Consider the following 23647-nt stretch of genomic DNA (forward strand, 5'->3'; position numbering starts at 1 on the left):
AGCAACAAATTTGTCCTTGAAATTGAACACGTTTTGATTTCAGCTGTAGCTTTGGGACTTGCGAAGACACGACATCTCTAATTGATTAACTAAAATAGTGTTTGTTTGAAACGAAAGTGCTGTATTTTAAAATAAAAAAGGAATCGGGAAGGATGATAAAGTAACTATTAAATGCCACTAGGATCGTGTGAATATACATTTAAAATTTAAGACAGCTATGGCATTGTAAAAGCTGGAGTTTGGGGGTCATTTATGTCCTCCAAGTTACTTGAAGACCCCTGACGACGTATTGGCAAAATAAAAATCGGTTTTAATATTTACAAAAAACAAGTTTCTGGATGTTTATTTTATGTATCCTCAAAGTCACGTTTGTTTCTGTGGAATATATGGCTTTACAATCAGCGACAGAAGAATGTTCAGCTTAGAAACGTAGAAAAAATAAAAACAGTTTTTTGCCCCCCGCCCCCCCAAAGAAAACATTTCAATAACATGTAGAGATTAAGATCAAATCCTTCCTAACTTTTGAGGGTATCCAGGCCTTGAGTGGGCCTGGTAAGCATATCTAATCAGTTTTCAGAGTTGAACACATTAGTAGTTTCATTTTAAAACAAATCGTACTGTTAAATCAAATAAGGTTATGTCTCCAACTATGTTGGTAAGAGGAAAGAAAATTGACAACAGATGAAATTCTGACAATTTTTTTGTTCTTTTCAAAAATTCTTAAAAGTGCAACATACAATAGGAGATGGAAGTCTGTTTTTTAAAGTGGAAGGCGCAACCAATGCTGTAAACGGCAATCAAACGATTGGAGCAAACACACCTGCTACACACCCGTTTGTTTCATGTCAAGGTATCAAAGTACCGCTTGCTGAGAGAAGAGCAGTCTGTTTCACACTGTCCTGAAGTTATTGATCCAGAACGCTCACTTTCTAGGTTTTTAGTTTTGTATGGTGGAGGAAAAAGGCTTTGACCTGCTCTCAATGTCTGTTTTGTAGCATCAAGAAACCAACACCAACCATAAATGTTGTCTTTGAACTGCTAATGGCATCCTCTTGTGTCACCCTCAGATTGACATCCTGAAGACGGGACATCATTCTCTTGAGCGGGTAGCTTACGGCAGTAACTGCCATGTCCGCACATCAACCTAACAGCTCAGCCTCCAGCAGCCCCACCAACTTCATAGGTTCTCCTTTTTCAGTGATCAGTCCTTCTCTCAACTCTCCAGTGGTTTCTCCCTCTCTGGGATTCGGATCCATCAGCAACAGTCAGGTATGTTGTCAGGCAGCTGCTACAATATTTGCACTCATCTGTTTGGGCCTCCGAGTTACTGCAAGATAAATTTCACATTTTTAGTAAATACCCATGGTTTTACCTTTTCCTTATTTAATCTCTCCCAGTTTGATTTTGTACCTGTATACCAAATTTCCTACTCGTGTACTATTGTACATCATAGGGCTGGACGATAATTCAATAACAATATATATCGATCGATAGACGTGTGGCGCGATAGGAAAAAATAGGGTCGATAGAAGTTCGATATACAAGCAGTTTCCCTTCCTTTCAGCCTATCATATTAGTTCATGCTACAGTCACTACTTCCTCTCAACCAATCGTAGTCGCGCACCCAGGCACGGCGTCACAAAGCGCCGCCCTCTCAAACCACAACACAGAGCACGTGAATATTTCGCAGCAAGTAGTGGTCCCAAAACCGGGTTTTACTAGTTCGCCAGTCTGACAGAAATAAACCACAGTGATTTGTAAAACTTGCAAGGAACCGGTAAAAACAAAGTCTGGTAACGCAACCAACTTGTTTCATCACGTAAGCCGCTGACACCCGCAGCAGCGCGAGCTGTGTCAGCCCCGCCGCCGCTCTGCGTCTTCTTAGGAATCTTCTGGAAGTTCTTCCAAAACAAAGCAGGTATAGCAGCTAAACTGGGCTCCCTTCTTTGTGATAAAATGAAAAAGCGTCCAAGCGGCATAAGGACATCACGCATGCAGTAACGTGCTTCATAGTGATGGACATGCTGCTGTTGTCTGCAGTTGAAAAACCTGGCTTCAAACAATTACTCGCCACTCTTGATCCGCGATATAAAGTTCCGGGACGCAAGTTTTTCTCTAACAGCGCTCCCTAAATTGTGCAACTAGTGCCAGGAATCAGTGGAAAATGAGCTGCAGTCTGCGTCTTCCCACGCCACAACCTCGGACCTCAGCTCTGCATCAGCCATTATGAAACCTGATTATGAAACTGATTATGAAACCTGAGAAGTAACTAGTGTACTATTCCCACCTAAATAGACTATTTTATTTATTTATTTGGTATATTTATTTTGGTCATTTTAGTTTTATTCAGAGGTTTCTGATGTAAAAGTACTCAGAACTATTAATTAATCACTTTAGTTTATTCTCTGTCAGTATTTAATAACATAACTCGGGTCTCTAAAGTTAGTTTTCTTTAAAAAAATTCTGTTATGGTTAAAGTTGGTTAAATAAAGATTTAATTGGAATTCTGTGTTTGTGTTCTTTATTAAAATTAAATTATTTAGCAATATCATAAAATGTCCAGGCAGAGCTGCACATTAAATATGGGTTTAAATATTTTCAATAATTATCGATCAATATGCATTTTTTTAAAAAAATGTTTTATCTAAGCTTTCTTTGTATATCGTCCAGCCCTAGTACATGAGGTATTAGGTATTTTGGTGAATTCTGGAAAAATAAAATCTCATAAAATGTTTTTTTAAATGAAAATTCTGCCCTGTTTTCATTCATTGTGATCCTTTCTGGACTGGTCAACTCTTACAAAATGCAAGAAATCATGACCCCTATCACATCATAGTAGCTACAAGCAGCCTCAAGTCTGGGTTATATTTATGGGTCACATAAACACATTTCCTAAACTTTTAAATATTATGGAAAAAATACTTTAGGGAATCGGTTGTCAAAGTGGGTAAGAACAAATCAAAAGTACCAGTGTTTCTTTACACGGTCCAGAAACTACATAATGCTAGAATTGTCTTTTACTTCAACTTTTTACTTGCAGCCACTAAAATGTAATTGTAGCTCGTAGTTGATGCAGTGATGAGATTTTGTCTTTAACCGAAAAAAAAAAAAATTGTTTTTCCAGATTTCGTCTTCAGAGCCAATATCAGGGATGCATTCAGTCAGCAGCTCAGAAGATATTAAGCCTCCATTCGGCCTGAGGCCCATGCAAGCTCACAGTCCGGGAATAATGATGTCTCAGAAACGGCTGTGCGTGATCTGCGGCGACCGCTCTTCTGGTGAGCACACTGTTAACAGGCGGCATCGGCTGAACGTTTTATTGTTGACTGAAACGATCCGAGATGTTCGTGAAGCTGTTGCCCCGTCTCAGGGTTCTTCTGACCGTGTAATCCTCAGGCAAACATTACGGCGTGTACAGCTGCGAGGGCTGCAAAGGTTTCTTCAAACGGACCGTGCGCAAAGACCTGAGCTACACCTGCAGGGACAACAAGGAGTGCCTGGTGGACAAACGCCAGCGCAACCGCTGCCAGTACTGCCGCTACCAGAAGTGCCTGGCCATGGGGATGAAGAGAGAAGGTACGCAAAGGGGGACGTGGCACGTAAGAGTGGAGCACCCAGTAATGGTGTTCGCATCGTGGTAAATTGTGGCTGTTGTTACAGTTATTAAAGTAGTTGAAGTAGTTTTGGATTGGCATTATGCTTTTTTTTTTTTTTTTTGGCGAGGGCGGATGTTGGCTTGGACAGAGATGGATTCATTGGGCCTGGGGTAAACCACTAACGCCTCTTTGTCTCTTTCCTCCACTTTCTCCAATTCTACCCTTTCCCCGTCTGTCAATAGCGGTAAATCCTATAAAGTGGAAAAACAAGGATGGAAAAGATGAGGGATGGATGAGTATGTCGTATAAATTTCAGAGACACTGTATCTTACATCTCTTTCAACATTTGTAACCGTAGAAATGCTAAGCAGGTTAGGCTCATGTGTGACTTTGTGCTATAGGACTGGTGCACTTGGCTGCTTAGACGATGGGCTCTTTTTGTGTAAATGGATGAAAATCGGATCTCTGCTGGGTGAAGAAGGGGACGAATGTGGTTGCTCGCATTTTGGTGAAGACTGTCCAGGTCAGCTAGACGAAACCTAAATCACGTCTTTGAAGCCTTGCATCCAGGCTGATTGAAATTAGGTTGCATATGGAGGCTCACAGGAGACTGTTTGCCCTGTTTTATGACCAGTTAATTACCCTCTGGTGTCACTTTTGATTACGCCGGCACTTCTCATATCAGGAGATGATGTCCTGCGGGGCGTGAGGAAAGAGAAGTCGGAATCTTATCATGTTTAGCGTTCTTCTGAACAGCCAAATATAATAGTCACCCCCTGCAATTAACTTGACGAGTAGACAAGAGCCCTTATTGGGGAAACTACCGTCTTAAATCTCTCGCTTCATTTCCTGTTGTGCTGGATTATTACTAGTCCACTCCCAGAAGGTCGTCTTCATTATAGGTGTACATATTTCTGTTGACCCAATTGTGTCTTTTTTTATGACTGGTGCACCGCATGACTCAGCATAAACGGAAGTAATTTTCTTTCATGACTAACAACAATTTTGGGTGTATCAGAGGTGAGCGTTGGTGGCGTTCTGTTTAATTTCTCGCTCCTGGGGTTATTGCTGGTGATTGTCTGGGTGGAGGGCAGAACACAAGACATAAAGTAATGTTGAGGACGTTTTGGCACTTGGATGCCACCTTGGTGCTAAATCCATCCATCTATCCACCTCCTCAAAATCCGACTTATTCTGTTCTGGGTCGTCTGAGGCTTCAGCCTGTCCCTGCTGGCAGGAGGCAGGTCACCATGTAGCAGATCACCAGTATAATTTACAACATAATGAGATTTATTTTATATACACAACATTTATTTAACTTCCATCTATTAATTATTGACAAGTGGCTTGAAGCTTTGAGCTGGTTGATACGTGGGCTCCTCCTAGTGGTCAGCTTTGGTACTGAAGTGCAGGAAACTCCAAAGGGTTCACCTGTCATTCGACTTTAGAAAAGATGCCGAGTGATTCTCAAACTAATTAACGTTTCATATTGCGGCAGCAGTCCTTTGGTGGCTATGAGTAATAATTATTTTTTTGTCCTGTACTTTAATTCAGGTTTAAAGAGGCCTAAGCAACTGTTTTAAGGCTGTTCCTGGCAGATACTGATTGATTTTGTTTGAGGTCTGACCTAGAAGTCAAGAAGCAGAAAATGCGCTGCAGGTTCTTTAACTGGCATGATAGTTTTCTAATTCAACGGAAGATTAATTAATTCTGAGTATACCCATTATTACTGAGTTTCTGCTGGTTTTACAGTTATCTCTGTTTTAAGCCTTTAAAATGGATTAAATTGTCCATTCTTTTTTAAAAGTGGTACATTTAACTTTTTTTTTTTTTTTTTTTTTTTTTTCTTTGAAGAAAATGTGTCAGAAGAAATTGACTTTCCCTCTTTAAGCTGTCTTATTGACCATTTAGGGAGTTGAAGTCAAAATGTTCTTGTTACCCTTTTTCACAGCCGGCCCTATTGTCATGACAGAGTGCACCTTTAACAAGATTATATACATTTTTAAACACAGGGACTAAATAATGTCAATGTTGAATGCAAATGAAAGTCTTTAAAGAGTCTGAAATTGAACTTGCTCAGATTTAGAGAAACTGTTCCGTTAAAGTAAGAAATGAATGAAGCAAGATGAGCTTTAATGCTGGCTTAAAAGCCGGTCGATACAGATGTCCCTCAAGTCTCCCTGTGTACATTCTGCCTGTGCTTGTTTGTGTTGCCTCTGCTGCAGCCGTTCAGGAGGAGCGTCAGAGGAACCGAGAGCGCGAAGGGGAGCTGGAGTTCACTTCTGGCGTGAACGACGAGATGCCCGTAGAGAAGATCTTGGAGGCGGAGATGGCCGTGGACATGAGAGTGGACCTTCACTCCGATGGAGGGTCTGCAGGAAACTCCGTGAGTTATTGGGACACGGCAGTCTAAACTGTGTTGTTTAAATCTGCTTTATTTGTTTGACAAGTAAAGTCATCTTTGTTTTTTTTGTTTTTTTTTTTGTTTTTTTTAGCCCCACGATGCTGTTTCCAACATCTGCCAGACTGCAGACAAACAGTTGTTTGCCTTGGTAGAGTGGGCAAAAAGAATCCCTCACTTCTCCGAGCTGCCCATTGATGATCAGGTCATCCTTCTGCGTGCAGGTGGGGGGGAAAAAAAAAAATCCTATCAGCTTGAAATGAAATAAAGTACCTCTGATTGCCAAGTTCAGGTGGTAAAACTTTAATTCATACCATAGGGGATATTACTTAATAAAGGAAAATGTATAGTGTAAATATGTGATCCGAACACTTTTGTAAATATAGTTATACCAGTTTTCCGCTTGGCTTGTATAAAATGTGTTTCCTGCTGTAATGGAAGGCGTTCATCACATTGTAGACTAAAGATTTAAAGGAACCAACTAGAAAGCAGCAGTGAGAGACGGGGGAGAGAATGACGGTTAGCCAACAGGCATCGCTTGCTTTATGAACAGGTTTCATCATAAATAAATGGGAGGATATTTATCGGCGCTGCTGCTTGTGTTTAACTTGCTAGGGTGGAACGAGCTCCTGATCGCCTCGTTCTCCCACCGCTCCATTCCTCTGAAGGATGGAGCTCTCCTGGCGTCCGAGCTGCAGCGTGACAGCGCACACATGGCCGGAGTTGGTGCTATTTTTGACCGGTACGTTTCCAAGAGCCGTCTCCAAAAAGCTTCCGCTGCAAAAACGGAACTGAAATAAAAAATAAAATCGTCTTGAAATTGGTGTATTTGCCCTTGATTTGAACAGCTAAATAAGATGATCTGCCGATGGAATGACTAAAATAAGATAAAATAAGAAAAACTTATCTCCATCATCTTATTTCAAGTGCATTATATTTTAAGTACAAATAATCTTATTCCAGCCTTGAGCTTTAATCCAAATATTTGATAAGTTTTGCTTTTTGAGTCACTGACCCAGCATTCAGATAAAATACACAGTCAATAATTGGGTTAGTTTTACTGCTTTTTAGGTTGTGGGTGTCGAGCTCAAACTGTGGGTGGAAACCTTTTGAGATGTGCCGCTGCGTCAACGGACCCGAATCGGATAATTGGGTCATTAGCAGGACTCTTTAGCCACCGCATCACACGCTGAGCCGTTTGATTTAGGTCTGTGGACCTGGTAGACGTCTAAAAGTTGGGCTTGTGGTTCTTTAACCAGGTTAGGTTTAGTTTCCAGTCAGTCTTCTTTTTAAAACTTTCCCTAGTAAAACAAAAGTGTCACTAAGAGCAATCTGGAATTAAAAACAGACACAAAACAACATTATTTAATGCAGAATAATCCCGTGAATTTTCAGCAAGTATAATAGAGCTCAAACTGCAAGGTTCGTGGAACATATCGCTGACATGGTGGAGTCTTTGGTTCAAACTCAGTTGTAGTTCATTTTATTTGTATCAATCTGATACAAATAAAATGGTGTCTCAAATGGTGGATCAACATCAAATCAAATTTTCTTCATTGTTCTTTAAATTGGGATATTTTGCTTCCTAGTCTGGTTTTGGTTGTTAAAGCCCAATATTTGAATCATTTTCCTCAAGCAGACTTCCACATTGTTTTTTGAAACTGTGCAACTAGTCTGCGCATAATTATTTTTCCTCATTGAATCTCATTAATAGTTCTGAGTACTTTTACATCAGAAACCTCTGATATGTTTGCTTATTTAAGTCCAGGTGTTGATTTATTTATTTATTTTTTTTGTCCAGAAAGGGTTAAGTTGTTTCATGTTTGATGTGTTTTGTCTGCAGGGAGAGCGTGCAGAGTGCAGAAGTTGGTGCCATATTTGACAGGTACTTTTCCAGTTGTAATTAATTTTGAATTCATAACTTTAGTGTACATGCTTGTAATTATTTTCCACTTTTTTATTTTTCAAACTGCAGGGTTCTTACTGAGCTTGTTAACAAAATGAGAGATATGCAAATGGACAAAACAGAACTGGGCTGTCTCCGGGCTATCGTCCTGTTTAACCCAGGTATTTTGAGAACTACAGGATTATCACAATAATTTACTCAGAGATGCACCGATCCAAGTTTTGTGGCCGATTCTTAGAAAAGTTTGCTCCGCTGATGTCGATTTTTAACTGATGTAAGAATTTGAATAGAAAATTACTCAAAATATATTTTGTAGCCCCACCTGCTGTTAACCTTCATGATTTGATATTAAACATAGAGGTAAGGTCATTTGGCATGTAACCTTCAGATTCCTGCAAGTTATTATAGAGGAATCTGAAAGTTTGTGTCTTTGTTTAAAACAAAGACACAATTATTTTATATTAACAGTTGGCAAAGGCAGCAGTACTAAAATATCTATTTCTATATTTGTCTTTGATCATTTAGATCTAAGACTTAACTCAAAGATCACAAAAGCGCTCCCAGCATTTAAAGTTCAGTATGTTTAATTACAAAGAAAAGGCTTAAAAGAGTAAAGCAGAGCACCTTTGTTTACCAGCTGATAGTCTTGCTCTCTCTCGCTGTCTTGCAGCCGGATTTTACTGTGAACATGTTTTGACAATCACAGAAAATACAGTTTCATTTTAAAAAGCTTACTCTTAGTTTTTGATACTGAGAACAGCTAAAGTAGAGTTTTCTTTCCTTAGCAACAGTGTCCACATCAAAAACGGTTTCTTTTAGCGTTTTGCCGTGTATTTTTGCCTGGCGAACGTGGCTCAGGTTGATTTCTTGGTGCATCTTTAGGTTTTTATTTCTTCAAATCAGTTGAAATGCGTTATGTGGTAATTATGGCCCAATAGACTTTTAATCCCCTGTATTATATTTTTGTTTCCCCGCTAGATGCTAAAGGGCTCTCCAGCACAGGTGAGGTGGAGCTCCTTAGAGAAAAGGTCTATGCATCACTGGAAGCTTACTGCAAGCAGAAGTATCCAGAGCAGCAGGGAAGGTAAAAGTCCTCGGCTATAAAGTGTCGTTTAGTGCAATTATTTGCATCTTTGAGCAAAAACAAATACAAAGTCTCCCCCACCCCCCGTAGGTTTGCTAAGCTCCTCCTTCGACTTCCGGCGCTGCGATCCATCGGCTTGAAGTGCTTGGAGCATCTTTTTTTCTTCAAACTGATCGGGGACACGCCTATCGACACTTTCCTCATGGAAATGCTTGAAGCCCCTCATCAGTTGTCTTAGATAGGAGAGGCGTACTGTGGATTTTTGACGGCTGGAGTCTGAGGAGGCGGGCGTGGGACTGGAGTGGCACTTTAAGTTCTTTTTAAGATTTGTCAGTTTGTCTCACTGCTGTCTGCGTTACACCTTAGTGCAGCACAGATTTGCTCTTTAGACCAAACCCAAGGCTTGGCATGATCTTCAAGCTGGTGCTATGTGTTGTCATAACTTCATGCGTTAAAAAAAAAAAAAAACTATGGTAAACACATGAATATTTTTAAGAAAAATATTTACATATTTCTCTGAGTGGCTATAATTTGGGTACTCATTTTTATAAGACTTTCTAAACACCTAAACTCATGTCTAATGCCTTTCTTTTTAATTCAAGAAGGATGCATCCTGAATTATGTATTTTTTTTTTTTTTTGAGAGTTTTAATTTAAATCCGATCTAATGGTGCGTTATGGTATCCAGAAGCACCGAATTGACTTGACAGAACATAAGCCCCGAAATCGACACCAGGTTGAAATGATCCCAAGATTAAGTCTGCGTCTCGTATACACATTGCTAAGTGTTTACATATTTTCCCTTTTTAGACAAGATCCGTTCCCTTATTGTATTTGATGGCGGGAAGGAACTGAACATTTAGGATTCGTGCTTCTTCTAATGCAAACTTTAAACAAGGCGGCCCAACCTTCCAGGCGTTCGGGGGGGTCGTTCTTTTTTTTTTTTTTTTTTTTTTTTTTTTTTTTTTTTGTCGTGGTGCTATTTCAGAGACAATTTGACATTACCGGTGGAGTTGCACACCAAACCATGAACCTAAGAATATATGCAAAACTAGGAAACCCTTTTGTTGATCTTTGTTTTTAAAATGTAGCAATATGAGACGATGCCTGCATAAGCCTGTCAGTTATTCGATGTTTTGCAAAGGAAAGTGTGTCCAGTGGAAAGGGAAAACTCCACGTCGTAATTTATCTATACAATTATAAGGTACTGTGCTAAACAAAAGGGTCAGGGAAAATGCACATAAAATTTTAGAATAATAGCTAAATTCATACTATGTTATTATGCGCCCTTGTTTTTAAATGGAATAAATAAAGCAGAATGTGTTTTGGGTTGCACTGGATTTGCTGAGACTTTTGTCAGCTTTGTTTTTGTGCTTATTTCTATTTTTTTTTTTTTTTTTTTTTTTTTTTGTGACGCTTTGTTTTATTTCCCATCTTTTCTCCATCTTTTTATAGGTAGCATACTTCTTCCTTCATGCGGTTTGATTAAAAAAGCAAACCATAATTGCATTTAAACCCAGAGAGATCTTGGTGTAGAGACGGCGTAAACGAGACCAAATGAGGTCTGTGTGGAAAACACTAACCAGGAAACTACTTTGTGAGCAATACCGGCGATCCTGTCAACCACCTCTGCGGTCTCGATCTTTAAGTAACTTGAAGCATGGGTTTTGTGGACTAAAAGAATAAAGATTACGTTTTTCTTGCATCTTCTTCATAAGTGTCACCTGTGAAAGTTTTTTTTTTTTTTCTCTTTCTGTTTAAATCCAGTACATCTGAAGGATGATTAAAAAGAAAAAATAGTCCCAAAAGTTTCAATGAGCCTTTTTATTGTAGTTGTTACATAGTTCTTGCTGTGGGCATGGGTACAACAGAAGCCTTGGTTTTAATAGCATTGGTTTGTTGAGACGATATGGCACAGGCTGCAGTACGAAATGGGCTAAAAGTAGGAAACATCGAGTGCAAGGAAATCAAAGGCTTTCAACTCAAAGTTGCTGGTTAATTGGATCACTTTGTGCGTTATTGTCACAGTGAAGTAAAAAGACATAGCAAAGTGCATCTAAGCCCTACAGCTCTGAGAACCAAAGTGACCCCCCCCCCCCCCCCCCCCCCAATTGTAGCAAAAATAACCTACACTTTCCTGAAGCCAGGCATGGCTGACTTTCCTTAAATTATATTTAGAATAACACTGTTTTTAGCCTATAATACACTTCTCCCCACATGGAGCAAAAGCAAAGAACACAATAAAATTGTAACATCTAATTCCTCCTTTATAGCTCGAAATTGGTTCCCTCATAACTTGTCCAGTCTGGGTGCTTCACATTAAATTATATTAAACAATGAATTCAGTTATCCATTTTAAGAAGGGAAGTATGTGTTATGCAGGTGCTTTCCTACCCAGCCTTTATTTTGATACTTATAACATACAGGGAATGGAAAAACTCCAAATTTCAGCTTCTCAGAAAATGTCAATGCTACAGCCCTCCATTTAAAAAGTATTACAGAAATCTCCGCCCTGTGAAAACTAGGTGAAATCACTGAACAGTATGCTTAGTTGCAGCTCTGCAGCGTGGCATGGAGGTGATCAGGAAGACCAGGTTGATCTAACAGCCTTCAGCCCATCTGCATTATGGGGTCTGATGTCTTCCTTTCGACATTACTTCATAGATCAACAAAGTAGTTTATGTGAGGCCAGGGTGTTTGCTAGTCAAGCACAGTGATACTATGGTCATTTAAGCAGATATTTGTTATGGCAGTGTAAGCAGGTGCACAGACCCGCTAGGAAGTAAAGACGGCGTCTCCATAAATCTTGTCAGCGTGGAGCTGCCTGACGTGCTCTAACGATCCTGGTAGGTGGCTTGCTGACTTTGGGCTTGATCAAAAACCACAGACTAACCCCAGTAGATGACTTGGCTCCCCGAAGCATCAGACACCAGACCCTGTGCAACTCGGACCTTCATTTTCAAATGTAGTGCAATGTTTTCTTTCATCTATAAAGACGACTTCGGACCACTGGGCAACAGTCCAGTCTTTTTCTCCTTAGCCCATGGAAGATGCTTCTGTCATTGTCTCCTGTTCAGGACTTAAGTCAGAGAATGCAATAATAGTGGCTTTTGAAATACTGACCCCACTTCCAGTCCACACCTAGAAAATCTCTAAATTCTGAATTGGGTTTTGCTTCACATGCTGCTCAAGACTGCAGTTAACCCTGTTGCTTATGTACCTTTCTCTACCACACCTCTTCCTTTCACTCAACTTTATATTATTATATTCACGTATTTGCACATAAGCAGCTACTTCATTTATTGTCGCTTACCCTCCTTGTGGACAATGCCAATTACCGTTTGCTGGAAAACTGTCAAGTCAGCAGTCTTCCCTATGATCGTGTCGGACACAGCATTTCAGTAATGCTCCAATGTTAACAAAATTTAGAGTTTTCAGCAACTGTAAACCATAATTAAATTGGAAGCATTTAAAAGTGAGATGCACTTTTTCTGCTACTGAAATAAATGTATTTCTATATTTTAATTTATTGAGATGCACCTCCATGTTGCTACACTAATCGGATTAGATTACACAAATCTAAGGTCCGAAATCAATGTAAACTCTTAAATGTTCTAGTGTTGGTGTAGTCATCATGAGGGAAATGTTACATCTCCAATAGCTGTAAATCTGTCACAATTAAAGTTTTAAATACATTTACATTGGATATTGTATGCTGTTCTCTGCATGCGTTGCATTAAAAAATACCTTTCAATTGACTTTAAAGATTGTCTTAGCTAGACATTTTCTCTTAACATTATGATCTGCATTATCGTTTCACAGAATGTTTTTATTCATAATGTATTGTGCAAAAGTCTTAAAACCACCCCTCACTCCATTATATTGTACAGAAATGTAAAATGTGGGCCAACCTGAGTAGAAAATTAACATGTCAGTCAATGCTAAAATTCCACTTTACAACCTTAAAATGTAATACTTTATGTCAGAATAAATTTTGCAGTTGCAAGCTTTTAATTGTTATTAATCGTCAAAAATACTCTCCAGCCTTTATAACGAACAAAGACAAGTTTTGTGTTCTTAATGGACACTTCAATAAACCTTTGATGGTCTACAGAAGATCTGGACATCTGGTTAAGGTGGAGGGGGGGAAAATCATCTAAATGAGGATGCACATAATGTGGTGTGCTTAGAAACAGAGGCTAGGTAACACCAGCTACCAACCTTTAGCATAAAACAGCTACGCCGGTGCGAACATTTTCCGCTTGTTTTTGTTCTTACATTATGAGACTGAATTATTTTATGCTAAAAGTACACACCCAATAAAGGCTGTGCTTTTGTCTGTGACTGCTTCCATAGCCAGCTCTCTGTTTTTGTGTCCCGTTGGACATGCTAGCTAGCATGCTAGCATCAACATCCTTTTATGGAGACGAGGAAACAAAACTAGGTCCACTGACGCGTTTTCTTGGTGGAAGCTCCAAACCAGACACAGCATAGCCCGTACATTCATACTGTGTGCTACTAATTAATCTAGCAGGCATGGTTAATGGGTTCCCTATCTTGACCCTTACCATTTATGGCAGCAGTTTGTGTTTTTAACACACCAAATACAATGAAAACATATTCTTCTAACCAATTAACCTTGTAGAAATGTCCAAAACAACAAAACAAAAATGCAATCTTTAATTTTATTCTATTTTTTTTACTTTGGACTGCTTTGTTTTGTGTTTACAAAAGTTTCATTGTGTATCACGGTACTGTTAAACTTTCTGCTTTCTGCTTCTTTGCTCTGCGGACATCAATCCAGCAACGTCTGTTCCTGTGCTGTGTGATTTCTTTCCAGGGTATACTTTTACTGTGTTGACTCAAGGCTTGTTTAGGCTAAACGGCGAGCTACGAAAGAAAGCTGACAAATTTAAAACTTTCTTGATGGCATTCAAAGGTGAACTGATGTCTAATTTTGTTCACACAATAAAAATGACACTTTTACCTGCCTTTCAAATGCACTTATTAGGTGCTCCATTTAGAGGTTGCTTTTCCTTTTCCTGAGAATGACTTTTAGCCTTTTGAACTGGCCAATTTTTTGATTGACTGGCCCTGACAGTGACAGAGCAAGATTTTCTGCATATAACAGGAGGGCTTAGCAGAATACAAAATATTTTTTTCTTAATCCTTTTGACCTTTCAAACTCTGTCTGCTTTGGAACATACCGGAGTGTTAGGAATCTTTTGGAAATCTCATAGGAAGAAACCAGGGAATACACACCAAGATCACCCTTTTAGAGCTACCAATGGTAAGAATGCTAATTGCTAATTTCTGGAATCTTCAAAGAGCTCAGAAAACTAATGTTTAAGACTACTTTTAAAAATTATTAGATACTAATTTCTAGATACTAGAAAGTTTGAAATGCAAAATATAAGGAAATGAGGGATGACTCCAGATTTTCACAGAAGTGTACATATAAAACAGACAAATACTCAAATATTCCTTAAAGGACACAAAGTGAGACATTCTTTAATGCCATTCAAACTACAGATTAACTTGGCCAATAATAACATTTCCCTTTAATTTAGTTGCATGTGCACAAATCTTACACAAAGGCTAGATGATGTTCTAAACCAGCTTGACGTTGTTGTAGAAACTACATATTCTTCTCATGAAGGCAAAAAAAAAAGAAGCTATTTTGCTGTGATGGGTTTAAAAACACTGACCAACATTAAAATGATCTTCTAATACAAAGGCTGCACACCTGTAGCATGTGCTCACATGTCCCTGAAAGCATGAATTAATAAATAACTGTGTCTGCAAGGCACTGAATTATGCAGCTCATAGTTTCTACAAAATACAACTTTAGAAAGAGTACGACCTATGACTGCCCCCTTTTAACACTTGCCAGCGTTTTAGTTTTTATTTAAGAATTGCTCTGACAATGCAACGCTAAACATTTTTTTTCCTCCTTTTCTTCAAAAGCATATCTACACTAATAAATTCCTTCTTTACCTGTAAACTAATGCACATCGGCCTTCAAACTGTCCACTTTATTCATGTAAAAACTGTGCTACTGTGGAATAGCTGGCGCATTGATGAGCGTATTGTCAGATTCAGATGTCAGAGTGGTTCATCAGTGTCAAGAATCTCACATTCCAATCCTAGCCAACGTCTACATCCAGTGCAAATGTTCCTTATCTAAACACCTTTTCAGACCAATATGAAACACAAAATACCCCAGTAGTATACAACAAAATATCCATCAGCACTAAGCCATCTATTCAATAGATGAAATATCATTCAGCTCAGCTACGTATGTCGTTCGACCCCCAGCCAACAGTAATTTTAAGGGTTCAGGATCTGCAGCCGGCTCAGCCTTTAGGGTCCAGGGAGGGCCGTACGTAGGGATTGAAACGCGTGCACTGGCAGCCTCGGGCGCGCGCACAAAACAAAGCGGAAAAACCTTTGTGGGTGCACGTTGCATTTGAAGGATGACCGGGATAAAGCCTTGCAAAAGCAGTCGTTCTGTGTTCATCCAGCAAAAAGCCAAGCTTAGTGGTTTGAATGCTAAGCTGTTTTTTCGGGCCCACAGGTTTAAGATTGAGATCTTTCTCAGCGGTTTCCCCCCCCACCCCCGTCTCTCGTATCAACGTACGTAAACCAGACAACCCATCCAAGGCTTGCTGTGGTTTACGCCCCGAGCAAGAAGAGAGGGGTGGATTTCCAGTCTGGACCGGAAGGGTGGGGGGGGGGGCGTGGGGCGGAGGGGGCAGTGAAAGGGCCGACAGTCTTCTTAATATCCAGCAGGATCTTGGTCTGCCTCACACCTGCAGCTCGCCACTGGACAAGCCAAGAGCGTTCGCCTCCTCTGTCGTCAAGCTGCTCTTTAGAGTCCTCCTTACTGTGTGGTCAAGAGAGTAGATTATTACTGATGGATAGATGCAACAGATACATTTCTTGGTTTTTGATTATATATTTGAGCATCTAGTCAAGGCCCACATGATTTCCTGTTGAGTCGGGATCGCCTCCTCTCGCGAGGGAGCGTCCTCTGGCTGGGCCCCTGAGTGGCTGATCGAACAATCCGCTCCATGATCTCATCAGCTGTATCGTCTGTGCAGTTTACAGGGTCGTCACTGGCAGAACACCACGGAGCAACGCGTCCTGAAAAAGAAAAACGAGTACAGGAAAATCTGATTAAAACTCACAGCTACACTGCGTGATAAGGTAGATTATTGAGCAAATGAGCTGTGAGATTCCAAGTTTTATTTTGTAAATGAACTTGCTAACTGAATCTTTGACATGAGAAAGGGTGATGTTGACACTGGAACTCTTTGCTGAGTAGTCATGATGGCAATTGTGGTGGCTAAATGGGGGAAAACCCGAGTTTGCTTTGAGATGCAAAGGCAGATCTGCACCTTAGATAGCTCCTTTAAGCAAATAGTGTCTCTCTGCACTCATGCAGTTTTCCCAGATTTCAATGAAGTCTTTTGTCTGCATTTGGGGAAAGCCTTTCTAAATGTATGTATATTCATGCAATTACACCAGGGGAAAATAGCAGTCTTAAAAGACAGAGCTTTTTAAGGTAATTATATTCTGTGGAAAAAAATAGCCCCTGCTAAAGTAGTTGAAAAAAGCAGATGGGCTGAGCTGATGGGTGTGTAATGAAGCTATAGATTAAATGAGTGAAATGAATGACAAAAATACTGAACTTTTCCATGACGTTATTTTTATTTATTTTTTTTAGGAGTACCTGTATTTAGTTTAATTTACCTTGTGAAGCCAGTGCAGGAACAACTCAAAACCAGGAGAAAAGCAGATGCAAAACGGAGGAGATTTCATTGCTTTGCAAATTTTCCTATTTGGTGTTTTTTTTTTAATTTTATTTACAGTAACAAACCTGGAACTTGTGGGAATGAAATGCTTGTTTAAGTATTAAGCTTAATGTGTAACATCTCTCTTTGTACAAATTTAATCAAAATTTTTGTCCTAGATTTTGGGGGGGGTTTGAACACTCGGAATAAGACGCAGACTCAAATTAAAAACGCTTACAAAAAAACGAGACATAAGCATCCTTAAAGGACACCCTCAAAAATGCAAAACCATCAGAAAAAACACAAGTACTAAATATCTAACACCCTTTTTCACTCTTCAAAGAAAAAACTTGAAAAACTTAATAGAATAAACATCCTTGGAAGAAAAATATGTAGACGGACAAATGTAGCACTTGGTATAAATATAAAAGGCAGGCTGTGTTGAAACAGTCAATGAAATGGGCTGGTGGTTTATTTGATTGTCAGAAGTGGTGTTTTTGCACTGGTTGCATTGTTATGCCCAATTATTTCCCTAGATCCTAGATGTTTTACAGATTCACTTTTGTTGTGTTAAATCGCTGTTCATCTAGACAACACTGACTATTAAATGATTGACTAACATCAGTCAACATAAATTCCTTTTTTTGAAGCAAAATTATTTATTACTTAACATTATTATAACAGAACACATAAGTAGCAACTTGTGTTCTGTGTGCTTATTAGCACTTTTATTCCATATGTTCAATTTTGGAAAAAAAGAAGTGGAAATAAAACTTTTTGTCATCCGATTCATCGATTAATCATGCAAATAATCGACCGATTAATCTATTATTAAAATAATCGTTAGTTGCAGCCCTAAATATTTCCATAAAACCCCACACTTCTAAGTTATATAGTAACAGTAAAAACTATGATGTGACTGACCTCTGAGGCTGCCGCCTCGGGTACGACTCCGCAGGCCGGGCACTGTGGACGTGCAGCTCTCTCCGTCCGTCAGACCAGTTTTCAACACGGCCTTCATGTTTTCATGCTCTGCTGCATCGTCAGCGCTCTGGATACCCTGAGACTGGCTCTCCTGTGCTTCTGAAGATGCACCTCCAAATTTACCGCTCTGTAAGGGTGTGAGAAAGGAGTTAAAAGCTTCCTTTTTTCTGCCACTTTCAATGTGTTTCTTTTCGCATCCATTCCCAGATCAAAAGAGGACAAGTTAGTCAAGTCCAAGACCCTGAAACACACAATAAACTTGTCACTGCTTTATCTTCAGGACTGCTTCTTACATCATGCGTTGGAATCTTTACTTTTCTACCATTAAGTGGAAGTTAAGATTAGATTCACTCAGCACTCCAAGCGGCATCATGTTTATTATTCATGCCTTGTCACAATTAGTCCCTCTTAGCCTTACAAACAACTCATGATTTGTTTAGACCCTTTGACTAAAACAGTTAATAATTAAAAAATATAGGCTTGCATGTTGTTAAATGTTAGTCCAAACAAAGAGTTCACAGATTGATGCGTATGCATACATACATCCATAGGCACAGCCCTACCTCACAGTCATTGTCATCTTCACTCTAATGTAAAAACAAAAGACTAAATAAGCATTCATAACAATCATTGATTTCTGCAGAAACATTTTAAGAGAATAGGTAAAATCTACTGGTAAATATTTTATTTGGATTCAGGTTAAGTGCTTTGAATTATGTCTGCAGTAAACACGACGTTAAGACTCAACACATATGGGGGCAACTCGTATTTATTGTGCTGTAAAACTTTGTTTTAACGAATAAACTTCTGAAGCGGGGCCTGAGTTTGTAGTAAGACCTCTTTAATCTGGCACAACTGAATGAAATCCAGTGCAAGGCAACAATTGCCTTTCAGAAGGTCACCTGTCTTCCACCTGTGTTTGATCCAATCTCAGAATCACGGCATTATAAAACCTTTATTTGGATAGATTGTATTGCAGATTTAGATGTTTTGTTTTACTAAGAGGAAAACAGATAAGAGTTTTTAATAATAACATACAGTAACTCACCATGACTGCACCTTATTTAATCCTTCATCCATTAAAACAGCGCATTATATTACATTATGTTGCATTCCAACTAAGAACTCCCAATATTCTCCATAGGTAAATGGATGGATTTGTATTAATTTATTTGTGTTTAACCAAAGTCATATAAAGGTTGCAGGCAAATGCTCCGATACTTAAATAGAGATGATCTGGTAGCTCCTTTATTTCCTGTTAGATCCAAAACTAGAACCTCTGTCAAAGAACCAGTGGCACATTTGTTCCCTTTTATGTATATTAGTCATTAGAAAAATAAAAAATAAACTGAATTAATCCAAATCCAAATTGCTGCAGTATAATTCGGTCTTGGCGAGGGCAATCTAGATGGGGCCATCTATATAAATAAAGACAAATAAGATGATATGGACATTTTTTGTGGACTGATTTAAGCAGCAGGGACCAAAGCAAAAACGTATCACAGTGGATGTAACAAAATATAGGCTGCAGTTGCTGTATTGTTGAGGCTCAAGCAGAGAAACAGAGATGTATAATATTAGCCCTGATGATCCTGATCAGAATTTATTGTTTAGGTTTTGCACATTTTTGACATTTTTGCACATTTAAAACCCTGGCACCCAGTGGGATTTGGAGCTTTCACACCTTCCATCACATAAGACTTCACAATATGTCCAATTATTAGATTTTCAGCCAAAACAGTGAAGAACGTTTGCTTCATTTGCGTAGCAGAGGAGCATATCTGACAAAAAACCTTTAGGAATGCAGGTAAAGTGTGGCCCCTTACTATTTCTCCTTCAGGGAGATCCGCAAGTTTGAATTTTCACACAGCGATTAAATTAAATGTCCTTTAAAAAGAGACGGGTCCTCTCCCTTGGGCCGACTGCGGCCTCCTCTGTCAGCAGCCAACTCTTTGGGGTTCAAGGGATTTTAATCACACAGCGAGGTGTTTGCTCTGGCCTGTTCACAGCCTCAAGCAGCTTCAGAACTGGATCCACTCCTCACAGCTCCCTGGTTGTTGTTACAGTAACTCATACATGTGAGCACAGAGGAAGCAGGGCTGACGTCTTTGGGAAAGGCGAACCGCCACCTCGGCCAGAAACGGAGCCAGGTTTCACAAGATTACAGATACGAAGACCGTCGATGGCTCGTTAACACCGTTTCGTGGAACCGAGGAAGCGCAAACTAAACAAGGACGCTGATAGAAAAAGGAACAGCCCTTACATCTGTTATCATTTTCCCTCTGGTCTTGTTTCTCTCTCTGTGGTTGGCCCTCTTCTGTTTCTGCTGCAGCACGCGCTCTCTCGTTGTGCGGTACTCCAGGGCGAACTCGCTCAGGATCTTGCTGAAGCGATGTATGCTGACCTCTCGTACGGCATAGACGGGATGCCCCAGGAACAACAGGAAGGAGTGAAACCTGCAGACGTGCACGGAAAACAAAGATATCCGTTCATTTTGTCATGTTAAACCACAAACGTTGATATATTTTGTTGGTATTTTATATGACAGACCAACACAAATTAACATATAATAGTTAAGAGAAATGCAAATTATGTAGAGAGCATCGCTCTGAGAAACAGGCAAGAGGCCCAGAGTAACTCTGAGAGGAGCTGCAGAGATTGACAGCTCAGGAGAGAGAATCTGTTGACAGAACAATTGTTAGTCAGTTGTTAGAAAACATGTATGATTATAACCACTTCTAGTTGAACTGTGACATAAAATCCGAATAAAATACACTATTCATTATGCAAAATCAAATGTGAAAACATAATCTTGATCTGCACGTACCTGTTGATTATTCTGCGATGCACTATCTTCAGAATGATGATCCTCTCTGCGCAGTCTTTGAGGAAGTCGGACATTTTTTGCTTCAACGCTGACTTCATCTCGTGTTTCGCAATGACCTTTAGGTGATCCCATGATGCTTTGCACCTACGCTCCATCTGGGCCAAATTGTCCTGAAGCTGGTCGAAATCCACCTGGGAACCAAATCAAAGACCGTTGAGGACTCTTCGGCGGGTACGACGGATACTAGAGGAGTTGATGTGCTTTTAACCTTGGTCAAGCGGGTGATGGCCCCTATCTCGGAGTAAAGGTCGGTGCTGTCCGGAAACTTCTCCACCACAATAGAGCAGGCGTGGTGCAACAGGGACTGCTTATGAACTGTGTCCTTCACCTCCGGGACTTTCTCCAAGTAGCTCAGCTCAAAGCCTTTGGCCTGCAGACCCAGAAAAACACACACAACACACTGAGAATGTGGACGGAAACAGTCTGGTGAAATCACAAATCTGGAGCACTTGGCTCCAGTGCCAGGTTGAAGTGGATTTCCTTTCTGGCGCAGTTAGAAGAAAGGGGCTGAATGGAGATACGCAGATTAATTAGATTGTTAGTATCAAAAACCGCAATCTGCTAAAGGGATCCTGTGTTTTCTCCACACAACAAAGCAGAAAAGGGTCCAGAACGCATCATGAAAGACATAGTCCCGACAGGATCTCCCTTGTTCTGCTGCCAGCTGTAAATGGCTTACTGCAAAAATATAAATGCAGCCATTATTTACGGGAAACTGCTCGTTTTGATGTTGATGACTTATGTTTCCCCTTTTGGATGTTTGTCTATAGTTATCCCAGAGGCTCACACATGCAGATGCACTCACATAGAGGAGGCCGCAGGAACAAAGAAAAACACCACTTTGTGACAAAGTGAGAGTAAGAAAAAAAAAACACAAAGTTCACACACAGGCAATCCAGATGAACATTAACTTCCCAGAAAAAAAAAAAAAAAACACAATTCGCCCTCCCTCTTCTTTTTCGTCCACAGCTGATGCAGCCAGACTCAACAGGAGCTGCTGCAGTCAGGAAGTACACCCATTCCCACACAGACTAGTGTTATTTGTGCCAAAATAATGGCTTTGACAGGAGGTATGGGGAAGAGACGTTTACATAAACTGCATATAATGTAGAAGGAACATAAAAAGAAAAACTAGGAATATAAGAGGTATCCCTTGGATGTTTTTTTCTTACATTTGAGCCATTGAGGAAGTTACCGATGGCCAGCAGGGTGGTCAGGATGTATCTGAGGGTCTTGTTTTTCTCAAGTTGGTCCATTCCTTCTTTCAGGTCCTGCAATGGCTCTGCCACTTCCTAAAAGAGCAGTGGGAGACATTAGTTTGATTTCTGCCCCTTATCCTGGACTGAAAGGAAAAATGTTATGATAATGAACACTTCAGTGCTGTCGATCACCTCGCTTCCCCAAAAAATTAACTTGTCAGGAAATTAAAAAAAAAAAAACTTTTTTACCTCTAGGTGTAAATTCATTACTTTGTTTATAGGAGCAAAAAGTAAGAAATTTACTGTAAAATCAATCTAAGTCATTCTAATTTGTCACCTGGGATGGAAGTAACATTCCCTATAAACCTCAACAGGTTCCTAGTCAAGTTTTTCTCCTTTCAAACCTAGAGGTACGGTGCGGAACCACTTCGGTTCAGAGGGTAGCCTGTGTTTACTTCCTGGTTCCTGAGCCAATCATATGAGAGTTCCCAGAATTCTCGAAACAGAGCGCAGAATTTGGTATTTTATCTTGGCAAAAGAGCTGCAGCCTGGTAGCATGGAAGCCAGTAAGAGAAGCAGACCAGAAATAGAACAGAATACAACATTATATACCTGTCCTGTGGAAGTAAAACTTTAGCGGAGTTTCACAGCAGCAACGGACCGTTGAGGGAACAGCATAGGCTGCTGTCAGTGGCAGGCTGTTCTGTCTGTGTTGTTCCGATTTGAAACACTAGGTGTCAATATTACTTATTGCTCCTTTAAAGTCACATGCTGTTATGTTTTATTTTTCAATGGATAATTATCAATAACAACCACAGACAGAAGTGAAGGGTAAACAATATAGTTGATTTTTTACAAAAAAAAACCAAAACTGAATAAAAATGGAGAAATAAGGGTTTCACCCAACAGTGAAATCCTCTGAGGTCACCTTCTAAATTAATATATATATAAAAAAATCATATGCAAAGATAGATTTGGAATTACAAGAATTCACAATTTCCCCCATGTGGTGAAATAATTATAATCCAAATTGATCAGAAAATAGGGCAAGCCGCCAGTCTCACATTTAGTTTCAAGTATCTGGCATACCGAGGTGAGGGAAGCTTCATTATTGCAGACAGCATAGCGCAACGACTATCGGGCCATTGCTCCAATATTTGCGTCATAGTTTCTTGGATACTACAGAAGTGGTGCACACGTGCAGTGTAAACTGGCACGTGAAGAGATTTTCACAAAGATTTTTAAGTTTTTGCACTGATGGACCTCAAATTCTGGTACTCTTCCGCCTCTAAGCTAGAGATCTGTGGGCTTCGTCTTTAAAAAAGCAGCTAAACACTCATCTACTGGTTACTTATTAATGTAATGGTTTGCTTTGGGTCTCCAGCTGCTTTGTTTAAGCTGTCTTACAAATACAAGACAATTACAGACCGAAGCGGGTATACATAATTTATTTGACAATTATTCAACAACAATGTATAAAATGAAAGATTTTCCAACGCTAACATTCAGAAACAGGTTGCGGCAGGAAAACCCATTCTTATGCAACAGCTGAATGTCTGTTTTATCTGCCCCGGATTAGAGGGAGGAGGAATGTGCCCGACCTTCTCAATAAGCTCGTAGTCCATCTTGAAGGCCCACAGCTGCAGGCGCGCCGACAGCTCCGTGATGGAGGAGAGGGTGAGCAGGAACTGCTCGGCGCTGCCCAGAGGAACGTCAGGGCTCATCAGCTGAGCCTCCTGGATCCTCTGCTTCTCCTCCTCTGTGGGGATCATTGTGAGGATTTTCTAGTACAGGG

General features: G+C 39.9%; 2 protein-coding genes across 8 annotated transcripts in view; one reads left to right on the forward strand and one right to left on the reverse strand.

Moving 5' to 3' along the window:
- The first annotated feature begins 1128 nt into the window (after positions 1 to 1128).
- rxrbb (retinoid x receptor, beta b) lies at positions 1129 to 10698 on the forward strand. 2 transcript variants are annotated; one of them, XM_012862645.3, is made up of 11 exons: positions 1129 to 1269; positions 3125 to 3278; positions 3397 to 3576; positions 3839 to 3892; positions 5822 to 5982; positions 6092 to 6221; positions 6613 to 6739; positions 7841 to 7882; positions 7973 to 8064; positions 8882 to 8987; positions 9078 to 10698. In XM_012862645.3, the coding sequence occupies exons 1-11, from the start codon at positions 1129 to 1131 to the stop codon at positions 9223 to 9225; spliced, it is 1335 nt and encodes a 444-aa protein (XP_012718099.2). In that variant the 3' UTR covers positions 9226 to 10698. The 2 variants fall into 2 exon arrangements, with proteins under 2 accessions (XP_012718099.2, XP_012718100.2); XM_012862646.3 differs by lacking the exon at positions 3839 to 3892 and having other exon boundaries at positions 9078 to 9225.
- A 3769-nt stretch (positions 10699 to 14467) lies between these two features.
- The window catches only part of fhod3b (formin homology 2 domain containing 3b), a 132149-nt gene continuing 122969 nt past the window's right edge, over positions 14468 to 23647 (reverse strand). For 4 of the 6 annotated variants that reach the window (XM_036132566.1, XM_036132553.1, XM_036132586.1 and 1 more), the window contains 9 exons: positions 23454 to 23636; positions 21826 to 21945; positions 20862 to 21023; positions 20594 to 20784; positions 20030 to 20222; positions 18330 to 18353; positions 17707 to 17893; positions 15971 to 16132; positions 14468 to 15872 (listed from right to left, as the gene is read on the reverse strand). In XM_036132566.1, the coding sequence (XP_035988459.1) occupies positions 15793 to 15872; positions 15971 to 16132; positions 17707 to 17893; positions 18330 to 18353; positions 20030 to 20222; positions 20594 to 20784; positions 20862 to 21023; positions 21826 to 21945; positions 23454 to 23636 (1302 nt within the window). In that variant the 3' untranslated portion in view covers positions 14468 to 15792. The remainder of the gene's footprint in view (positions 15873 to 15970; positions 16133 to 17706; positions 17894 to 18329; positions 18354 to 20029; positions 20223 to 20593; positions 20785 to 20861; positions 21024 to 21825; positions 21946 to 23453; positions 23637 to 23647) is intronic. The other 2 variants (XM_036132590.1, XM_036132558.1) reach the window with 1 other exon arrangement.

Source organism: Fundulus heteroclitus, chromosome 3 (genome assembly GCF_011125445.2).
Source record: "Fundulus heteroclitus isolate FHET01 chromosome 3, MU-UCD_Fhet_4.1, whole genome shotgun sequence".
NCBI lineage: Eukaryota > Metazoa > Chordata > Actinopteri > Cyprinodontiformes > Fundulidae > Fundulus > Fundulus heteroclitus.